At 33.7% G+C, this 24,425-nt stretch overlaps 1 protein-coding gene across 1 annotated transcript; it reads right to left on the reverse strand.

Annotated features, from left to right (window-relative positions):
- Positions 1 to 1,398: 1,398 nt before the first annotated feature.
- On the reverse strand, positions 1,399 to 18,062 carry LOC140441803 (chitin deacetylase 8-like). Its single transcript, XM_072532724.1, has 5 exons — positions 17,863 to 18,062; positions 12,758 to 12,954; positions 11,504 to 11,887; positions 2,734 to 2,932; positions 1,399 to 1,637 (listed from the first exon to the last, which is right to left on the reverse strand). The coding sequence occupies exons 1-5, from the start codon at positions 18,049 to 18,051 to the stop codon at positions 1,458 to 1,460; spliced, it is 1,149 nt and encodes a 382-aa protein (XP_072388825.1). The 5' UTR covers positions 18,052 to 18,062; the 3' UTR covers positions 1,399 to 1,457.
- Between the last annotated feature and the right edge of the window lie 6,363 nt (positions 18,063 to 24,425).

Genomic DNA, 24,425 nt, shown 5'->3' on the forward strand with positions numbered 1-24,425 from the left:
TATCGGAAAAATCGTTTCAAAATTTTTGGAAAAAAATCATGGTATAACTGACAGAAAATCGAAAGATTCTACAAATTAGATTTTACCTCAAAAAATTACAAAAATTTTCATTTCGGAAATTTTTTTGGAAAATTTTGAGGAAAACTCTACTTGACGCTTTTCAGAATAGTAACAGAAGTGAGCATACAAATTTTCAAATCAATCGGTATAAAAATATCATAATAAAATCAGTTTGAAAATTGTTACCGAGACCTAAAATGCGCAGGCAAGTGGTACATTTGACCCCGTTTTATGGCTCCCTGTACCAACCCAGCTGTCCGCCCTTTTGGATTTAGAGTTTTTAGGGGCTAAATAATGAGCCACGAAAATGGCGGACATATTACTTATCGTTAATTTTTCCCCAAAAAATTGCAATTTCACCCCTGTCCGCCACCCCTTATGTATCCACTCTCGCGTCCGCCCTTTGGGATTTCGTCTAGTTATACCAAGATCTTACTCTGGGCAAATTTTCAGACATATTATCGATCGTTAATTTTTCCGAAAAAAATTACAACTTCATCCCTGTATAGCCACCCCCTGTACCACGAGGGGCATCCGCCTGTAAGGCAAAGTCTTAACCCACTTACAATGAATATATTCCAATAGAGAAATGTCATATTACTGATCAGTTTAAAATTTCGGCTCTATCTCTCCGACTATTAGGCAAGCTCCTCTTTCCTTTATCTAAGCAGTCAGATATTTCGGATATTTTGAGCGGTGTTGCCAATCTCATTCCTCTAGATGTTTTTCAAATACGGTGTTAACAATAAAATATTTACAGGAAAGAAAGGAAATATCTACAAACCATTAAGTTTATTTTTGTTATTAGTCTGTTGTAGTAGATTGGTAAATACAATGAAAAATATAGGCAAATATCCGATTTATTTAAAGATACGAAGAAGATATAACTCTCAAAAAGATCCACAAATCGGATTATTACACGGCGATTCGCAACATTGACTTTGGGCGGCGCTATAGACGTCCTAAAAGGAGACAGATAGTTGAACGATATTTTATACAATGTCTATCACCGGGTACGGATTTATTTTTGTCGCAAGTTTTATATTGGTCCACTATTTCAAATGCAGTTCAAACAGACATATATTAAATTGTATGTTCCGTTTTAAATTCGTTCATGTTCATGTTCGTTGTATGTTTTTGAGTTTTTAACAGGTTTAACTGCCTGCTGTCTTTTGGATAGAGGGTGGTTAAACGAATATAGGAGTTGTAAAGGCAGCTACAAAACAGGTTAAAGACGCAAGTTGTGTGAATGAAGATAAATGATGTGTATGTGGACATATTTGCTATGCATAATAATGCCAAGGAAAATCTTAAAATTAGAAATAATAAAAAAATGTATTTATTATAATATTCAGTTTATCAAACTTTTATTTATTTAAATTCAAAACACTATTAATTTAGACATTAACGTTATCAATCCATGGATAAACGTCTGGACAAGGAACACAAGAGTCCATGTTTCTATCCTCATTTCCTTTTTTAAGTCTGCAGGGGTAAGGGTCACAATTGGCTGGTTCAGGTAGGTCATCAGTTTTAAAATCGGCAAGCTTAACGGGACTTTTGGTAAAAGCTAGGACCTAAAAATATTATGTAAGTTAAAAGTATTATTCCTTTCTTTACTTTGAGTTTATCAAATCGTGATAGGCTGAAGATAATTTCAAAGATATAAGGCACAGTAGATTGAAGCAATGACCCTATTATACAACAGACAACATATTCTACATATATGGAACCAATACCTTTAAAACACTAATAATATTTAAATATAGGATATATATATATATATTATTTAAATATACCTCCATTTAAAAATGGGGCTCAGTTAACAGAAGAAGAAAAAATAAAAACAAGGGCAATTGCCAATCGTAGAATCATTGTTGAAAATATTATAGGATTTACAAAAAAACATAAAATACTGAAATATAGAAATTTTTCTAAATTACTCCCATGTATGAATGAAATAATTTATAACTGTTTTATGAAAAATAGAATAAGTAGCACTTTATAAAAATTATTTTCCTATCTATAGATCTAGCTACCTATGTTAATAAATTGCATTCCTGGTGGGACAGCATTTGTTTTTTTTTGTTAGTTTTTTAATTTTATATAATAATAGTTACCTATTATAAATATTATAATGTTTGTGATTTGTTACTAATTATCAACTGTAATTTGTTTTAAACTTGGAAAATATGACTTTAACAAGATTGAATTTACGTTATTTCATTGGTTAACTATGAGAGAGAAAATGAAAAAAAAAATAACTTTTTTTCAACGTTGAAAATGTTCCAAAATTCCAAAAATGTTTAAACTAAAGATTAAATAACTCACTAACACTAACTTCACAAATTTTAAACACTGTGAAAATATCACTGAAAATCTGCAAAAATGTATTGAAATCTGAATCTGAGGAATGACATGAGGTTATGATTTAATACCAAACCTCGACGTAAGCGCCCCTTACGGATATTTTTTTAACTGATTTATAGTATGTGATCTATTGACTTTCCCCAAATATTCCAGGTAAAAAATAGCAAACAGTAATTTTTCGATTTTTTAAGTAATTTTTGGACTTTGTTTCATGGGGTAATAAACTACAAACAACTAATAAATTTACTTCTCTGAATAGAAAATTCAAAAAACTAGTGTTAATTGTTTAATTGTATATCTTACCTGTTTTTGTGAGACGAAGAAGGTATCTTTTTCGTCACGTTTTACTGTGTCTTCCAAGAATTTTCTAAGCGCGTTGAAACTGTTTTCAGTAAATTCAAACCAGTATGAGTTGACCAACAAAGTTATGGGAGTTCTAGTCTTACTTCTAACTCCGTCAATTTGTTTATCCAAATATGTGGCGATTTCCTCAACACTACCTCTAGAAAAAAGAACTTCGTTTATAAAAAATACTCATATTTCCAACATATATTGTTAAAATGACTATCATTTTTAATTTAGAGTTCATTCAATCTAGTTGTATCTACATTGCATCAACGTGCAAAAAACCGTGAAATATCTACGAATTGCCAATTGACAAAATTACTAAACTTTAATAAAAAAAATAAAAATAAAAACAATTAAGGAATATTCTAGGAAACTTGAATGAAAAAAAAACAAACCACAATTTAAGAATTATAGATAAAATGGTTCAGAATTATAGATAAAAAATTTTAACATGTTACGTTTACGCCAAAATTTTTTATCATGGAAATCGACATTTTGAAGTTATACTTCTATACGCGCGTTGGCGCCAAGACGATATTAATAAAACTGAGGCTTAGTTCAGTTACCTAAAAATTTAGTAATTCAAGTTTTAAGGTTCAGAAAAGAGTTGTTTGGGTGAGACTTATTTCGTTTTTTTTTCTACGTTGGCATATTGAATAAATTCATTAATTTTCACTAGAATATATGTTGAATATGTTGTAATTATCTCCACAATTAATGAGAACAAACTATATACTAAAATTTTTGACCCTTTTGATATTTATTATTAAGGACTCAATAGTTATTGTCTGTCTGTTTTTCTGCCTTTATGTGCTATAACTATAAAGGAAAAATCCTAAAAACTTGATACTTGATCGAATTGTATTGAATTTCTTCTTCTTATTCTTATTCTTTTTAAGAAATTCTGCTTGTTCATTAGAAAATAATACATCTATGGAAGGTTGTCAATCCGTTTTTTGCCCGTCCGATACTTCTGGTGACTTACCTCTTGCTATTTTGACGACACGGGTCTCCCCATTCTGCTTATGGGGTTATTCCATTTTAATTTTTTCTATTTATTGTCTATTCGCTTATACACTGTACGGTACATTTTCTTCTAATGTCTTCGCTTCTCTTTCGATCTCTCAGCGTATTTCCTGTAACTCTTCTCAGTAGTCTCACTCAGTTTTATAATTTTATTGATTATTGCTGTAAATGTTTGGTATTCCGTCTTTCCCTGCTGCTTTTCTGTTGTTCATCTTTTCAAGAATTTTACGAACTCCCTGTATATTTATATTAAGTTCTTCAATTGTGGTAATTTTTGATATTTCCGGTTCTAGCGTAGTTTCTTATTCCTCTGCATAAAGCTTTTTTAGGTAGCCAATGCATGTACTCTTTTCTTGTGTTTTGGTTCTATTAGTTCCATTATAGCGCCATATAAGCGCCATATTTCCTTTTGCAGACGAGAAAAATTATGTTCCATTTCTTTCGAAAAACGTTCCCAGCGATCATTTTTTATTTTTCTTAAAAGTGCGTGTGTTTCGTTTCTTATTATTTTGTAATTATGATATGCCTCTTGTGTTTTGGTTGACATGTATTTCAGGTAAATTTTTTGAATTTATACTTCTATACGCGCGTTCGACGTTGAAAATTTGTACGGGAGTGAATCGGCAAAATCATTATATATGTAAGATATAGATAAGAGAGAGACAAAAGATATATGTTCTCTCTCGAGAATAAAAATGTTGCTTTTGTAAATATATTTAATATTTATTAATATTATTAGGATTATTTTTTTATTAGTATTATTATCAGGGTAAATTAAACATATGCGTAAGTAAGTTATGTATATTGTCATTTTTAAATACTTATGAATATTGCATTTTAATTTGTATTGTATTATTATATTGAATTATGTTGCAGTGTATTATATTGTATTTTTATATTTATGTTTATATGAAAATAAAAATATTGATTTTGATATTGATATTGATTTTCATCAAAATATTGATTCAATCCTTCATTTACTATACTCCTATTACAGGTCAAATGTTGTTTATATACAGCAAACTATGCACCATATACCTATATACCTAATTCTGTTTCTCTTTCTGCTCTCTCTTACCTATATCATTACATATGTAATGATTGTGCAGATTGACTCCCATATAAATTTGTAACGGCGAACGAGTGTATAGAAGTATAACTTCTACCCGCAGTCTCACTGGACTGCCACACCTGTTTTTTATAATTAAGAAACGTATGGGAGGTCAGTTAAGTTTATTTTTGCACATTTAGTATCATTTTAAAATTAAATTTTTTGTTTGACAAAATAACGCACACGACGTAGACTAGAACAAGATGGTTTGTGCGCTTCTCTGACGCATATATTTATGCAGTAAGACAGGTATTTAGACTGATACGTCTACTCTAACAATTATCAAAGATAGTCGAGGAATTATTTCTTGACGAACGTAATATAACATGGAGAAAGTATTCTGACAGGAATCTAAAAACATTGTTTTTGATCATGGAATCACTCTAGTGATTCCATGATCCGAGATCAAATTATTGTGGAATTAACAACAAAAGCTAAACTCCATATGTTTAAACTATTTGTCAATGATGACAAACAGACAAAAAAACAGATTAGTTAATATCTAGGCAGTCCCGTCTGAATGAGTGGAGATTTACTAACGCTGTTGAAATGCACGTCTTTTTGGGTATACTTTTATGTATGAGTTTGGATAAAAAACCCTCTCTATCGCATTATTGGAGTCGTTCTAAACTATATAACTATCCTGCATGTAAATTTATGGCATTTTACTGATAATAAAATGGGTCCTCCAGAACATCGTTTGCATAAAGTTCAGAATCTTATTGACAAGCTAGTAACAAAATATTTTTTCCCTCCAAAACGATATGTACTGATGAAACGATGATACTTTTCAAACGAAGACTAAAGTTTCGTCAATACATCATGGGTAAACGCCATAAGTTTGCTATCAAAATGTTCAAATTTTGTGTCAATGGTGTTTACACATGTAACATGAAAATATATTGTGGAAAAAAAATAAATAAGCAAGACGGACAATCAATTGCAGACAGAACAGTATTAGAGCTTATGGAAACCCTTTTTAACCCTGGAAGGACTTTATTTACTGATAAATCGTACACAAGTGTGAATTTAGCCAGAAAGTTATCAAACTGAGCTACACATCTTGTTGGTACTTTACGAAGAAACCGTAAATGTAACCCTAAAAATGCCATCGAAAAGATCCTTACGAAAGGTAAAATTTTTTGAATGAAGTGTAATGATGGCATTACAGTATTGATCTGATGCTTAGTGCAATACACAGTAATAATATGGTAGAAATAAGTGTGCGACAGAAACCACTAGCTGTAGTCGATTATAATGCAGCTAAAACTTTTATAGATCTTTGCGACCAATGAGATTCCTATTCTTCGGCAGTCCGAAAGGCTCCAAAATGGTATATAAAAATAACTGTTGCATTTTTACTGGGGACAACGGTTGTTAATTCATTGTTTCTGTATAAGAAGAGCCATAAACGTAAACTATCTGTGGTAAAATTTAGAGAAAGGGTATGCAGTCAGCTGATCCACTATTCTAATGCTGGTGATAGATCATGCAGAATATTTCAGAGCCATTACCAACCATTGGACATAAGCTAGAAGTAGCAGAGAAAGAGGGCAGTCATTAGAAGTCGCTGGATGGGCTGCTTTACCAGATACCATTGCTTTTGTTTGTTCGTTATTAACCATGTTTATTCCTTTTTGTGAAAAAAAATTGTAAACCAATTTTTTTTACTGAACAGACTTTTAATTTGGCACTGTATTATTAATGTAAGTTCTAATACGCCAGGGCAATTGAAAACATCATATAAATGCATGTAAAAAGTGCGCGCATTAGAAACACAAAGAAAAAATTGACGGTACTGCGTGTGCGTCTTATCGACGCACACGGCGTTTAATACAAAAGTTGTGTGCGTCGATATAATGCACATAGCAGTTAAAGGGTTAATATTGCTACTAATTGAAATCTTAAAAACCTCAGTTATCTAAGAGATTGTCAAATAAAACTATCTCCCTTGTGCTTATCTTACCGTTCTGTTTGACTTTTTTGGGCGTCTTTTTGTTCAGTTTCAGTTACATTAGCCTTCATTTGGGTATTCGCATTAACTCTGTTCTTTGAGCATATTTAACCTGTTTTCTTCTTACATTTTTATGACTGTCGATTTTGCCTTTCGCGTGACTCAGATAGCTATGGAGCGCCAGATGTTGAGTGTCTCTCTGAGAGACCGAATCCCTAACGAAGAAAAACGTCGTAGAACAAAAACAACAGATGCCATCGAAACCATCGCAACGTTAAAATAGAATTGGGTAGGATACGTATGTTAGACATGTATTTTAGAGTGGAGACCAAGGCAAGAAGCAATACGGAGCAGAGGACGGACGCCCACTAACTAGATGGACTGACGACTTGAAGCGTGTTAGCAATAACTTTATGCAAGCCGTACAAGACAGAGACAGATGGAAAGAGCTGAGGGATACCTATGTCCAGCAGTGGACGCATACAGGTTGATGATGATGATGATGATGATTTTGCCTTTAAGGATCCGTTGTAGTATTCTATATCGATTTCCCCTCACTGTGTGTCCCAGATAAGACATTTTCCGGTCCTAAACAGTCTTTAGTAATTTTATATCTTTATTGCTGTCCTGTTTTTTTTTCTTGCTATCCAAGGTATCTTCAGCATCCGTCTATGAATTCACATTTCCAATACCACAATTTTATAAAAAAAACTAAAGAATAAAAATTTGGTTTTGTTTAAGTTTATTTTAATACCCATTTCCTTTCCTACTTCGTGAATACGATCAAGCAGAATTTGAAGACCTTCGATATTTTCTGACAGAATAACTGTAGTTCCCCGTTGATTTGTATTCAACATGACTGTCTCTCAAGTGCCTTTTTAAACAACTAGTCGGAGTAAACATTGAACCATGTTGAGGACAACATGCAACCTTGTACCTTCGTCGATGTATGTAATAGTTAAATATCTGCCACAAGGGGTGGGTTTTCAGATCTAATATCTGCTCCAGGAAATGTGATGACTTTTTTGATGGCATTTCGGAAGCGCTCATTTACAAATATATAATCCATTTTTTATTTTTTGAAGACCCAGGGTTCTGCCATCGTCAAATGGGGCTTTCCAAGTATACAGTACTTACAATATACAGTATACAGTACAATACAAAATTAACTAAATGCAATACATACGCTCCATATAATATACAGTCTTTGTTAGCCATAGGTTCTGTAACAATATATAATTTAATTATAGAATTTTTGTCAGACACATGCATAGCTTTAAAAATCTGGTACTCGTTCATGAAAATTTTCATGAGCGTGTATAGGATTAGACTTGTACCCTTTGTTTATCCTATATGTAACAATACCTTATCCGTGGTCCAGTATTGTTTGTCTGTTAAAATAAATGTCTTGACGGACCCCTAGACAAGAAGCGAGTGTCCTTGTATTTCCCTTCGACGTGTTCTTCTATTAATTATTCGTCTATTTCGTTTTAGGGATATCGCTGTGCATTTGTCTGAGAGAAATAATCTGTACTTATCTGTGTATACTTTTTTAAGGAATATATTATAACCTTTCGAGACTGGCTGAATGACGAAAGTCAATGCCACAAAAAAAAAAAAAAAAAAAAGTATACAGACAGTCGTCGCTTGGCTAGTTTATACCAGGTGTTTGCAATTGATCATGCCGTTTTCCCATGTTCAAGACCACGAGGACCTACAGTTTAACCTCGTCGGCCTTCCCCAATGGTTGAGTATTGATTTGAAGTAATATTATTTTATCCGAAACTGGTACGAAGTTGGTCACATATTAACTCAGTTCTGATGTTAATATTATAATACACTACCGTCCCTTTTACAAATTCTTGACTCTGGCCATCTCAATTCGCTGATTGCCTTCTTCTTATGGTGCCGTGCACCTATAGTGCGTTGGCGAATTATCTTAAGGTCAGACGTCTGTCTTTTGCGGCATGCAAAAGTTCGCCAGTGTTAGTTACGCCTGTCCAGTTCTTTATATTTCGCAGCCACGACATTTGTTTGCGACCTACTCCTCTCTTGCCCTCAATCTTTCCTTGGATAATTAGTTGAGGGATTGCGTATTTTTCCCCTCTCAGGATATGGCCCAGGTATCCAATCTTTCGTGCCTTGATCAAGCTGAGCAATTCTCTCTCAGTATTTGCTCTTCTTAGGACTTCCTCGTTTCTCACCCTATCTGTCCATGGTATGCGGAACATTCTTCGCAAGGTCCACATTTCGAAGGCTTCCGCTGATTGCCAGGAGATCTCTTTTCATTCTTTTCATTTTTTGAATTGCGTTGTCAAGTTTTCCAGCCCCAAATAGACTTTTGACATTCCATGTGCAAATTCTTAAATTAGTTTTTCTTACTTCTAGGATATCTTCTAAGAGGCCTCGTGGTATAAATATGTTTCTCCTCTCCTGCCGAATCTTGGCCACCACTTTCCATGATTAGCAACGATTTGCAATTTATGTGTCAATTCTATGGTGATTTTTCTGAGGGTACTCTATGAGTCTTTAATGCAGTGGTTCCCGTTTACCTGCTGAATTCTTATGTCGTTGACCATTTGTTGATTCTTCTGTCTTCGGTGCCAATTTCTCAAACACAGGACAAAATAGTGCCCTCCTACTTATCAGATTTTGCCAGTAAGTGAGATATTGCTTATAACGACAAATATTTGGACGTCAGAGCCCCATTTGTTACCTAGCAGGATGCACCGGATGCTCTGAATCAAGAAAGGAGAGACTATACGTTGCGCAATACAATCTCTTGCATACCTTAACTGGTTCACTTGGTCGAATTCAGTGGTATAAGTGACACCAATAATTATAAATTAGTTGTGTACCTACTTTGTTTAATCTTGTATTTTTGATTTGTTTGTTCTATAAAAACTTCGATCTATAAATAATCTCATAAATTTTGTTTGTACTCGTTAGAGTGTGATGTTGAGGTTACCTAATACGATTCTATTCTGATTATTTCGTTTTTTATAGCTTAAATCATTCTATGGATGAAGTTGTAGAAATCTTTAAATGCTCATTAGTTTTCCTTTTATCTTTTAATAAAGTTAAAAAATAAAAAAATTGAATGCTCTTTAAAAAGGCGTTGAAAACTGTTTTAGATGTATTTATGAAAATAAATTATGTAAGGAAATCTCATTTAATTAACGAGAAATCAACTTCAACATAAAAATCCTAATTGTGTATGTAAACAGCATACTACGAATCACGAGAAAAACCAGATCATTCTATCCATGTAATTATTTTCTTCTCTTCTCTTTTTTTCATGGTGGATAGTAATTGTGTAGATTTTGGACTCTACAGCGGTAGGATTGAATTAATCGATGAAGTTTGCGAATTCATTTATTTAGACGGTCTTTTTAGAATATTTTCTATATTTTGTTTAGCAAATATCTGAAGGGTAGCTCTTGCTATCACCTGATGTAGGATTGGTATCGTTGGACAGTGAGATTTTTTTGTTTTGTATCACATATAACCACAGAAAAACTCAATGCACTCAATTTTTCACGTGACTGTGTTGTTTTGGCACTGTACTAATTTAAATACCATTGGGCGCTGTATGACAGGGCTTTGCTCATAGCTAGAAGTCAGTGTCGTCAACAAAAATAATTGCTTTGCAATATAGGTGATTGTATATGAGAGATTGTGTATGGTATGGTAGGCAATATAAAAACTACCACGTTTTGGGGTTAGTAGATCGGAGAGGTACTCTGCAATTATAATTTAAATAGTTCTACCATTTAGATAGGAATTAACTGTTTTTACAGAAGGTTTTGTGAGAAATAACCTGATTTAGTTTCCGGATCACATTAGAATGCCAAGCCTAATGACATACTAGATTGTCCAAAGCTTTTTGGTTATCTAATAATATACCTATGGCAAAGATTTGTTTACAATTAATATATTAAGATGTAGAGATGGGGGTAACCGCTTCTCACCATTTAATTAGTTAAAACGGAGTGACTGATGTAAACCTAAATTTAAATTCAAGTACGATGTAAATAGGAACTCTGTGAGTATTTCCTTAAGGAATGTCATGTCGACCTTTCGTAGTCTAAAAAAGAAACTGATTAATGAGATTCAAGGCTGTTTAGTGGTGTCCCTCATTTGGATATAACGATTGTGCTTGTAATTTTTCAAGAGATAGGAAAGTAGCACAGCTGGGGATCGGCGGTGTTGATTAATGGGTTTGATGGATGGTCAATGTTTTCTGCTGAACAAATAGGATTGAGTATATACCAGACTTAAAGTATTAGCTATAGTTTTAAATTGCAGATCGAAGTTTTGTTTGCAAGGTGAACAGAGTGAGACATGGTATGGTGTGCATAATTTTTTAACCGTTTTAATAGATAAAGTAACGAGTTACAATGGTTCTTTTAAAGTTAAGTCGGCAAGTTATACTCGTATATGTAGATAGTAAGGTAAAAGAAATTGTAAAAAATCTAGAAGCAGAGGAGATAATATAGTTAGATATATTAGGAATCTTCGGGAAACCTCGGAATCTTCCGATTTGTTGAATTGAAAGAAATTTAACATTTTAACGAGATCAGTTAGTAGCCAATATATAAATTATTGCTTTCGTTCATTTTTTGCTTACTTACTCTATTCCACAAGTAGCCAGTGAATTGCATTCTGTACCATTTGGTCCAGTTAAATCGTTTATTGGCAAAACCCAATAACCTGGGAAAGCTTCGTTAGGACATTCAGCACCCAAAAGGCATTGTTCTGTCGATAAATAATCCAATGTGTAGGGGAATAATCTTTTTGTTGGCAAAGAGGGCCATGAACTATCATATGTCAACTCTGATGCTATATAGGCGTCAATAGAAGTGTTTCCTGCAAGTTGTAGTTGGGGAGTTCTGACTCCAGTGATAGCTTCAGCTGGTATGTTGGCATATGTACTTATGATTTGTTTTTGGCCTTTAAATTCTTTTGTTAAAGTGTCTTGAGACGCATCTCGCCAGTAAGTTTGTAGAGGATTTTTCCTAAAAACATAAAAGTTGAAATTTTATAAGCACATATAGACGAATCATATTTCGTACGATTTAATTTAAATCACAAATCAGAGCAGACCGTGAATTCTTAAATATAAACTTTTTTTAATTCCTGGGTCGGTCTGTTATAAATATAATACTTAATTATTGTAAACCTTTCGGCTATTTGCTATTTTTAATTAACACTTTAATTATTTAAACATTACATATAGGTAGTGTCTTAAATAATTTGGCCCCTGCTTACTTTTGTGAGTTTATTACGCGGAATTGTGATATTCACAATTACTCTACTCGAGCTAATTGCAATTTACACATTGTAGAAACAAAAAGGACGACTTCAAGGGGCTCTTTGTTGTTTAAGGGTTTTGATCTTTTTGATCAGCTTCCTTAAAGAGTTAAAAGTTGTTCATCTGTACAAATGTTTAAAACCAAATTAATGGGCCATATTAAAAGCACCAATAGTTAGGCAGTTGTTTTTTAGTCGTGTTTTATGTTATATTATTATTGTTTTATATTTTTAATAACTGTAGGTACTATATTTTAAGTGTAATTGTTATTTTTATCTTATAATGTTATAAATTGATTACTTTGGTGTATATTAGGGCTTTCCCAATTTTTGAATAAATAAACTTTTTCTTCTATCATTGAGCTTCTCGGTCGTTTACATTTTCTCTACCACTGTACATACCACATTTAGTATGTATTATTGGTACATTTAAAAAAAAACTAGGTATTAAAAGATAATACTTTGGTCTCGTATCAGGTCTTAATTATATACTTTAATTTCGCACCTGTTTTAACTAGGTCTTCGGTTTATATTACTGATGGACTTATTGATGATTTAATAAAATAGGGACTTACGTAATTGAGTGCACGCCAATTTCAAATCCATAGTTGTACAAATCATTAACTCTTTCATAGCTTGTATACTCATGTGGTACAAAGAATGTTCCACTAATTGGGTTATTGTCTGGATTATATATATTTTGGAGCAAAGGAATCCAGCTATTGTCGAAGATATGTTGCGTAACAGCTTCGTCAAATGTTAAACTAATTAGCTGGAATAAAAAACAACAAAACATTGAGTTTCTATCTCATAGATAATAGTTTAGAACTAAAATTTATTATTTTCGATTTTTGTTCGATTTTGTTAAACAGGATATAGATCTGTCACATGATGTATCCCCCACCTTACTGAAAAACTAATAAATACGGGACTCTCTCGAACGTATATTGGCCGTATAAGTATAAGATCAAATGTGTAGCAAATGATACATTTATATTGACATATATAGGCCAAGAGTGCGTAAATATTGACATGTCTAGGCCAAGCAAGCTGTATGAAAGGATGTTGCGTAAAAGAATGGAAGGGGTGGTAGAGAGGTCTGGGGGGTTGTCTTCAAGTCAGTATGGATTTTGCAAGGGTAAGAGTACGGTAGATGCGTCGATGGGATGTTCCAGACGGTGGAGGGGATGGGATACCGTAACCGTAAGTGAGCGGTTCTACTTCTCTTCGACATCCGAAACGGAGTTTGCAGCGCTGGGTCCTATAGCCGCGTTGAAGTGTTCGGCATATTTGATGAACATCGTCTCGGATTATCTGCCCGAGAGGAAAATCATGGTTGAGAGAGGCGCGATTTCAGACATTACGGTTCCGTCCTTGGCTCGGTACTGTGGAACCTGGCATACGACGGGATCATGGATTGCGAATTTGGAGAGGGGGTTAGCTCCTTCGCATTTTTGGATGATCTCGCAATGTTGGTAGCAGCGCGGGACAGAAAGGAATTCTTGTTCCGGGTATGGTATACAAGTATCCTGATCCAGGACTTAATAAATAAGCATGGCTTGAGGTTCACGACGTAGAAGACATAGGCAGTAATCCTTAAAGGTCCGATAAAGGGGAATAGAATTGTGTTTGATTGTGCAATCACTCCTAAGAAGTACGTTAAGTACCTGGCGTGGTCTTCGTTAAGTATCTGGAGGGATCCAAATCCGAAAGGAGGAGGGTTTTACACGGGGTTGTAAAGTATGGAGTACGACTGTGGAAATACAGGTCTACAAGAGGCTCTTGGTACGCGCGGACAGAAATAGTCTACTGCGGGTAGCAAGTGCTTACAGAACTGTGTCTGCTGCAGCCCTATGATGACCGGCTGTGTCGCTTATGTATTGGTGAGAGAGAAAGAAAGGATATTTCAACGGAGAAATAGGGGGATACAAGGGGAGAACGTCAGAAGTGAGGAGATGGCCACATCCATTGGGATGTGGCAGGATGAGTGAGATGCAACGAAAGATGTGGCAGAGTGAACGAAGTCACTGATACTGAATCTGCAGAGCTGGCTGGACTGCGAGCACAGGCGCATAGACTACTATCTGCGGCAAGTTCTCACAGCACATGGGAGCTTCCGAAGCTGCTTGCACAATTTTAAAAAGGCCGAATTGGACAATTGAATATATTGTAGGGCTTTGGACACTGTGCAACATACCTTTTTAGAGTGTGTCAGATGGGTAAGAGAAAGGAATGACCTAGAGACAGTATTTGAGTTGGTGAGAGAGATGGTAAAAAAGATGGTAATGGATGAGCGCTGGTGGAACAAAATCCACAACTATGTGAGAAAGGTGTTGTCGCTAAAAGAGAAGGAAGAGCGGAAGCTAGATGTAGTTCTATCAGCTATCGAGGTCAGAATGATCTGTTCGTCATATTTCCCTCGTCGTTTGAGGTTGTTGTCTTCTGGGCCGTATACTCTGATGATGTTCAGGTCTTCTTTTTACAATCTTATCTCTGCTTTTACAATTCTTTATGATACATATTGTCACTCTTTGATGTAATCATGATATCTTTAGAATATTAGTAAGGCTATACTATCTTTAGCCCTCCTTCATTTTGCTACTACAATGTAAATTAATATATTCTCATTTAATTTTCATTGTTTAACTTTAAAACGAAGGAAATATAAAACACAGGAAAAACAAACCATGAGAAGAAAAGGAAAACATACTACAACACATAGGTGTTTACTTGGATTAAGCAAGTAGATTAGGAACATAAACTTAAATAAAAAAAATTAACAGTACTAATGCTACCAGTGCTGACATATGGTAATAAACCATTTATACTACTTCTTAAATAGATAAAAATTATCTATTCGATCAAGAACAAAAGATTTTAACAAGAAAACTTAGTACAATCTGTGAAAGCGATATACCTTTGAGGCCTTTAAGAAATATCAAAAAAGTAACAGATGGTAAAAACGTTATATCCATCATAAAAACGAATAGGATAAATATGATGATTTGTATTGATAGAAATTATAGAGTATTGATAAAAATTACACCTCCTAAGTAGATAAACGCTATTTTTAATGCCTGTAAGAAATAAGTTTGAAATGAGAAGCAAGGAAGATTAGTGCCCAAATCAGACTGGCTAAACAGACATGGGAAGGTTGAAGCTAAACTGGGACTACAGATGATGATGATTTCAAGTAGTGATACTCTTGTGTAATCATCAGATCCTCAGCGAAACAGTGTGTACAATTTAAAGTATTCTTGGATATATCTGTATATTCTTTTTCCACGAGGTACAGATCTATACGATGTGGTGAAAGAAATGCAATTAAAATATCTCTCAACCTACGAACCAACTTACTGCCCAACCGATCGAAATAGACTGCCCGATCTATTTGACTTTTTTATCTATAAAGGAACACCAAAAGAATACCTGCACATAGAATATAATGAAGACTTATCGTCAGATCAATCAGCATCAATAATGACAAATCCATCACAAAAATATTAAACTCCAATACTAACGAATAAATCAATAGACTGTAATATTTTCAAAGAAATCCTACAAGAAGAAAAAGACCTAAAAATCTCTCTAAAACAACCAAAAGAAATAGAAATAGCAATAGAAACATTAACAAAACAAGTACACGAAGCTGCACGGAAATCTACAAAACATAATTTTGAACGAAAATTCTGAATAAGGATTGCCCAACAATAATAAGAATATAAATATTGAAAAAACAACTTCGTAAAAAAATGGCACCAAACTCGTTCACCTTAAGATAAAACAAAATTGGTCAGAATGCGTAGAGTAATAAAAGAACAACATAGCAACGCCGATTTCCAACATTACCTAGAAAATTTTAACCTAACCCAGATAGTGATTACTTATTATAGAAGGCCACAAATAAGCTGAAGCTGTCACAAAACCAAATTCCACCTATTAGAACAGAAGTTTTAAAATGGTTAAAGACAAATCAGGGAAAAGCAGACGCTTTCGTAAAACACGTAGAAAAGGTATTTTAGCCGCTAACAAACGGGACAAATGAAGGTAATAACATCTATGAATATTTAGACAGTTTTGATTAAATGAACCATGCACTCAAATGGGAAACTCCTAACGAAGTGAAAAGTCTAAAACTTCAATAAAACAAGTCACCTGACATGATATGATAAGAGCCAACATATTAAATAATCTACCCAGAGAAGGAATAGTAGGTCTAACACAAATCTTAAACTCGATACGTAGAACAGGCTACTTTACTGCACAATGGAAGTTACCAGAAACCATTACGATTCCAAAATCAAGAAAACCTTCACATAAGATTACACCCTACCTATCCATTAGTCTATTACCAGTTGTCCAAAGTCGCAGAGAAAGCTATTGCAAGTAAACTGACTATTGATACACAGAACAACAATATTATACCTAATTATCAGTTCAATTTTTGCCAAAAACACGGCACAACCGAACAAGTGCATAGAATGGTAGACAATATACAATCAGCCTACCAGAAAAAGAGCTTCTGCAATGCCATTTTCCTAGAAGTTGCAGGATCACTATTTACTAAAATCATGCAAGATACGAAGAAAGTTTGTCAAACATCCACAATATAAATGCGGAGATCCCGCAAGGCAGCGTCTTGGGACCAATTCTCTACACAATCTTTACTGCTGATTTTCCAACTAGAGAAGAATCCACAATGGTAAAATACGCAGATGAAACTGCAGTTCTGATCAAAAACACACATCTCATACAAGCATCTTAAATATTACAATAAACCGTACATTTAATTGACATGTGGGATAAGAAATGAAAGATTAAGATCAATGAAGCAAAATCAGTTGATGTGGTAATTCTAATGCATAACAAGAACATTCCCAAAATTATACTGTACAATATATTGGATTACACCTTGAAAAGAGGCTAACATAAAGCACACACATCTAGATGAAGAGGAGGCAATTAGGAATACAATTCAACTGGTTACTCGGCCGTAAGTCTACCTTATCATCATGTAAAAAAAGCAATCATCTGACCCATCTGGACATACGGGATTGAACTGTGTGGAACTGCAGCAGATAGCAACATGTCAATACTAGAGCGATTTCAATCTCAGGTTCTTCGTGGCATCACTGATGCGCCATGGTTCATTCCAAATGCAGACATTTACAGGGACTTGGAGATTGAAATAGTTAAGAAAATGATCTTTAAAAGCAATGATAAATATTTTAAAGGACTGGAAAAACACCCCAACGGGTGTTAGGGTGTTTTTCTAGTCCTTTAAAATCAAACACGCAACTAAATGGATTAAACATTAGAACTCCTCTTAACATACTATTTAGAAAATAGGTGTCTAGACTTAGTTTTAGTTACTAGTAAACTCACTAGGAGCGAATATGGTAGCCAACATGATATCCAACGATCGATAACGGTCATGGAACTAGAAGAAGAAGGAGTTAATAGTCATTGGACTAAAACTTTTGCTTATATACTATGTTCATTTAATAGAAATGCTAGGTGTTAAAAACCCTTATATGGGTATAAAATATAATACACGACTATACTATAAACATGGAATCAAAATTATATATTGGTAATAAAATTCAGTGAAATTTAAATAACGTTTTTAAAATATGACAAGTGTATAAAGCAAAATAATAATAATACTAAAAGTAGGTACCTGGGGCCAATCTGTTACATCTCCAGATAGAGGTGATGATTGACTAGAGCACCTACAATTGTTGTCAATCGTACAAGAATCAGATTCACACGGTTTTGCTGCATCATTTGCAACTACACTATCGAGAGCTAAAGTAGCTACGAGAACTAAAATCAAGCACTGGAATGTTGCCATTTTTAAAACTAGCATTTTACTTAGGTGACATCCGTTATATATAGATGGTTTAAGTGTGCGTAAGATATATTTTTTTAATCTGTTATCAATAATTAAATTTCAATGAATTTATTCATTTTATTAAGTAGTACTTTAGATAATATATTCTACAGTATTTTTATTACATGTTGGTAGATGTTTATTAATATCAACCTTCCATAATCGCGTAGATTTTCAGGATATGCATAGTTGCGCCTCTCCAAGAGACCGGTATTTATTGAACATTGTTTTTGGAAAAAATATAACACCTTTTCATTAGTGACAAACAATGTATATATATATATATATATATATATATATATATATATATATATATATATATATAACAGCACTGCAGGCCCTAGGTGCCCTTGGCTTTGATTAGTTTTCTCCCCTTTTTACGGTTCTTCACTTTTACTTTCCAGTCTCTTGTTCCCATTTTTTCTATGTCAGTCCGTACGGCCTCAAACTACTTCCTTCGTAGGCTCCCTCCTCTTTTCTTCCATTGTGTTTCTGCTTGTGGTGGTGGGACTCTTAGAACGTTTCTTTTTTTTTTTTGGCATTCGTAAAACATGTCGCAACCGTCTAACTCTCTGTGCTCTGATTTTCTGCGTTGTTTTGTCAGTGAATTAGGCCTAATGGGGATACCACTTAAAAAACGCGCCTTCAGACGACTCTACCCTCATAGGTGGTCGGGAAATATAAAATATAGTAAAAAACTAAGCCTAATCGTTTATTTTTATCGTATTCTTATGAGTATGCAAGAACCCGGTCAACTTTAGAGTGTTGTAAAACCTAGAGAAATTAATAAAATTATACTACTACTACACTAAAAAAGCTCTATACAGAGGAAGAACAAACGACGCTAGAACCGGAAACACCAAAAATTACCACAAATGAACAATTTAATATAAATATACAGGAAGTTAGGATAATATTTGATAACCTGAAGAACAGAAAAGCAGCAGGTAAATACGGGATACCGAACGAATTACTGAAATATTGTGTAACAGCAATGACATAACAATTAACAACAGTAATTAATAACATTATAAAACACGATAAAATACCAGAAGAATGGAGAACGAGCGAATTAATTCTATGATTCAAAAAAGGAGATAAAAAACAGACAGAAAACTACAAAGATATAAACTTGTTAAATACTACGCTAAAACTTACAACTAAAATTTTACAAGTGCTAATAAATTAGAGGATACGTTTAACAGATGAACAACAGGGTTTTCGTAGTGAAAGATCGTGTATAGACGCAATATTCGTTAGTTATAAAGCAAATTACTGAGAAATCACTAAAGTATAATACATCAGCATTTTTGTGTTTGATTGGCCTAAAGAAAGAGTTTGACAGAGTAAGACTCAAAGATGAAATCTATCTTCTGTATAATAGAGAAGTTCCCCTAAATATTATAAAAACTATCAAAAATATCTACCAAATCAACAAAATGGAAGTCAGAATAGATTTCAACGTACAGAAGCTATAGAAAGCTATAGTCAGCGGTATAAGAATTTTATTCACTGAGCCCATGCTCTTCAATTTGATCATGGATGAAATCATCAAAAGCGTTAACAAAGGAAGATGATACAGAATGGGAAACAGAGAAATAAAAATACTCTGTTACGCAGACGACACAATACTGATAGCCCAAGATGAAGATAGTCTGCAAAGACTGGTCCACAGATTTAACATAAGAGCAAAAGAATTTAATATGACTATCTCATCTCAGAAAACTAAAACAAAAGTAGTCAGCAAAGTAGACATCAGTACTGAACAAGTAATGGAAATAAAATACCTGAGAATTACACTCTCTAGCTATGGAGACCTGGACAAAGAAGTGAGAGATCAAGTGCAAAAAGCAAATAGACTGGCAGGATGTCTTAACACTATATGGCGAAACAGACACATTAACACTGAGATGAAGTCAAGAATTTATAAAGCCAGTGTAAGACCAATAATGACATATCTCAGAAACAAGACCGGACAAAGCCACAAGGCAAAGGGTACTGGAAACGGCAGAGATAAGAGTACTGAGAAGAATTACCGGAAATACGCTGAGAGATCGAAAGGGAAGTGAAGACATTAGAAGAAAATGTAACGCACAATGTATAAATGAATGGACAGAAAATAGAAAAAAAAACAGAATAACCACATAAGCAGAATTGAGGAGATCCGTGTTGTCAAAATAGCAAGAGATAAGTCATTAATCGGCAGAAGAAGTATAGGACGACCGCCTAAAAGATGGAGTGACAACCTTCCATAGAGGTATCAATCCGCCAATGAACAAGCAGAATTGCTTGTAAAGAGTAAGAAGAATAAGAAAAAGTAACCTAAATCCAACTTTTCAATTTTACTTTCAGCTTTACTTTTAAAAAACACATTAGAACAAGATGACTTGACTAAATAAAAAAAGATAACGTGGTAGTATGTTAAGAGAATTAAATCAAAATTCTTCTGCAAATCTTTGAGTGCCTCTGAGTAACAATTCTTTAAATAAATTTTTAAATGGTTAAGCTAACAGGATATAATATATTTACAATTTTATGATTAATCAGACCCTCGAAGTGTTTTAAACTTATTATCAATGATTGATAAATGTCTTAAAATTGATTTATGTGACAGTTGACTCATAAAAGTATAATATTGATAACTAAAATGGTGCCGTAAATAAAGACTCTGGATTATGTTGATCTATATACTAATAATTAATAACTTAACATTAATATTTTATAGTTTATTTTTATGAACGAGAGAGTAATTAGCATAATTTTAACTGGTAGCTCCGACCACTCCATGGGCGTGCTCAAGATTAATTGAAAAATTACTTTGAATAATTGTAAAAAATAAATGAATTATTTCAGTGTTATAAAGTGTTATGTGTATGTAAACAAAAGTGACCTCATTTATCACACACTATATTAGAACTGACTGGCCTACATTAAAAAGGGTTTTAAAAAATTCACATTTTTTTTTAATTTTTAAAAATTACAAAAGAGAAAAAGAGTTTTTAAAACCGTCTAAGGTATGTTAAATAGATGAATAAAAATATTAATATAAAACATACAGCTACTTGTTACAAATCCAAATCAGATTCAGAAGATGAACTTTCAGAACCAAGATTTATAATAACTGGCTCGATCATTTTATCAGTAATATTGTCCAGCTTCCACATTTTTTCCTCTTCTTTAATAGTGTGATTTACTGCCTTTTCCCAGTTTTCAGGTTTTACATTATTTACGGCCTCCAAAAACAACTGTTTAACATCATGAATTTTAAAAGTGGTATTTTTTCTTGAAACTTCACTCTTTATCTGTGCCCATACCAGTTCAATCGGGTTTAATTCACAATGATATGGTGGGGATCTAAGTACTGTCATTCCACGATTTTTGGCAATTTCATCAATTTCGTTTTTTTTTTTAATTTTTCTTTATGAAGGGCACACAACGAATAAAGTTCCTTTCTTATAGATCCGGGATGGTACGTAATATTTTTTGAACTCAGCCAATTCTGCAAGTCTTTTTTTAACCACTTGGTTGTGGGCAGTCCTTCTATAAGTCTGGAGTGATAACTTGCAATATCCATTACTATTACACAGTTCTTAGGAAGAAGATCTATCATTTGTTCGAACCATTCTTGAAAGACATCAGCGTTCATGTCTTCATGGTAGTCACCGGTACGGGTTGATTCAAAAGTTAATAAACCACCTTCAACAAAACCGTCTGAACTGCCAATGTGTACTATTATCAGCCTGGGTCCCTTTCCTGATGGTGGGTTTAAACCAGTAGATAAGTTATTTACAAAAGCGTGCCTTTGACTTGTAACAGTTTCATCCTGCCAAAATTTATTTGGTGTATGACCCTCGTTGATCCATGTTTCATCAAGATAAAATATTTTTCTTTTTTGGTTTCTCATTTCCTTTACAGTTCTTAGAAAATGTCTTCTCCATATGACAATATCGCTTCTTTCTAATAAAATAGACTTTCTGGGATTCTTTTTCCAGCGGAAGCCTATTTCTTTTAAAAGTTTCCATAACGTACTTCGACTCATTTCTGTGTAATCCTTATCATCTCGAACTGAGACAAGAACTTTATCCAATGTTGGAAATTCTTGTCTAAAGAAGAATTCATGCACTTTCCGTCGAAGTCCTTCTTTAAAATGATATTCTATTTGAAATTTTGGTTTCCCTGGAGCATTACGTGGCATTTGAAAACTACCACATTTCTCTTCTTTAATAACTCTGTAAATCGTAGATTTCCCAACACCAAGTGTACTGCTAACTAACTCAACGGTCTCATCAACACTTTCACATAAACGTTTGTCTGTAAATGATTTAAAACAATTAAATATTAATGTTTTTTCATTAACTGTTAGAGGACCAATTTTTCGGCGTTTACACGGCACTTCCAAATTTTCCATAACACTAGTATACACAATAAACTGCACCTTGCAACTGAAGTACCTACTTTTAGTGAACTGTTAAGAATTTTGAATACGCCAGTTGGACCTTCCTATATACAAAATGGAAAAACCCACTATCACATTTTCTGTGGAATAAGTTTAGAAGGTAATTATCTAGTCAATTACTGTCGTAGATTCCTGGAATTAAAGAATTAAATGTTTGATTGTTGAAACCCTTACTTCGTGGAATGCACTCATTTCAGATAAAATAAAACGTTTTATTTTATCTAAAGAATTAAACTTTATTTTGCAAATAGGCAAAGAATTAAACTTTATTTTGCAAATAGATAAAATAAAACGTTTTATTTTATCTAAAGAATTAAACTTTATTTTGCAAATAGGTAGGTACTTATTAAACTTTTATTGGTTATATATAACCAATAAAATAAACATCTTACATTTCTTGCAAATTCATTAGTACCTGTTAACCTCCATCACTCCGACACTGGCAACCTTATTTAGGGATTAGTAACCCTCACAACTACTGTATTCTATTCTGCTCCAACCTTTATACCTGGTGGTCATACTCAATTTAAAATTGTTTTCCTATATACTTCTGTAAACTTGTTGACAAATATCTGTTTTTCATTGAGTCACCCGTATCAACAGTTTAGGGATTTGCATACATAATTTATTGTTTTATTACTCTCTCATACAAAAAAATACACTATAACTAATTCAATCCACTGTATACTGTCAATTTGAGTCAATTTGATTTTTAGTTGTTCTATTTGGTTATATCATCCAGTGATTCAAGCTTATTGGATGAAAATGCACAACAATCGGTAGAATCTAACAACCAGCAAAATAATGAGTTGACTGTACTCATAATATGTTGAATAAAGTTGACTGTACTCATTTACGTCTCGATATACAATTATCCTCAAAATAGAACCGAACTCACTCCTTTTGAAGCATGTTTAAAATTTTCTTAAATTATTCCCCTTAGAAAGTTACTTACACGCCACCTGTGGTATATACTTTGCTAGAAACCTTAAAAATAACCCATAAGCAAAGAGCGATTTGTCATGCTTTTTTCTCAACAACAACATAGTTCACCATATGTTTTTCGTTCCCTTTATCTTTCATTTGTTAAATAGAAACCCTTCCTCTTAACAAAGAAGTCAGTTCCTATTGTCAAGACACCCAGCTTATTTTCGAAGAAAAGCGGAGAGGTTGGTTTTCTATGAAATAATCTTTCCTGTCGAGAGAAAGTATTAAGAATAGAAATACGACCACACTAGCCTTATCATTTATTTTAGTATCATTTTCGCGTGACACTCTTCTGCCAATACTCCCACTCTTTTTTATCCTTAGCTTGTCTAAGTATCAGAAATCGAGTTAATTTCCGAGTTGGTTCCTGTGGCAAGTAGTTTGTCTTCATCAAAAGGCGGTAAGTGTATTTTCAATTCACCATTATCCATATATCTTTATACAGTGTACTTACTTTATATACTACATTAAATATTTTCTCTTTTGTCATACAGACGTCTTCCAATTCGAGACACGGAGTCACTTCTGTTTGCCGTTCTTCTCTACTTCTCTTCTCTTGTTCTTCTGCATTTCTTTTCTTTCTTCCTACATCCATCCAGCTCAGTCTAGTCTAGTGTGAGAATTGACTGATATGTTACCTGTGCCTACATCAATTTGAGAGATTGTGGAGTGAAGCCACCGTAATTCGTTACCTTACCTTAATCATCGACGCTGCTTAAGAAGTGCCAATGTACCTGTTGCAATGGCAACTCGTCAAGTGCCTTTATTATTGAGACCGTCCGACGAAACACGTCATTATCTGTGCCTACCTGCTGCGACTAAGTACAATATAGACCATTCAATTGTGAGTACCGACTTTTTACCTAAATCGTTAGGAATTGATTTATGACTCTAGTTCAGTACTTTT

The sequence above is a fragment of the Diabrotica undecimpunctata genome, chromosome 5, assembly GCF_040954645.1.
Source record: "Diabrotica undecimpunctata isolate CICGRU chromosome 5, icDiaUnde3, whole genome shotgun sequence".
Lineage (NCBI taxonomy): Eukaryota > Metazoa > Arthropoda > Insecta > Coleoptera > Chrysomelidae > Diabrotica > Diabrotica undecimpunctata.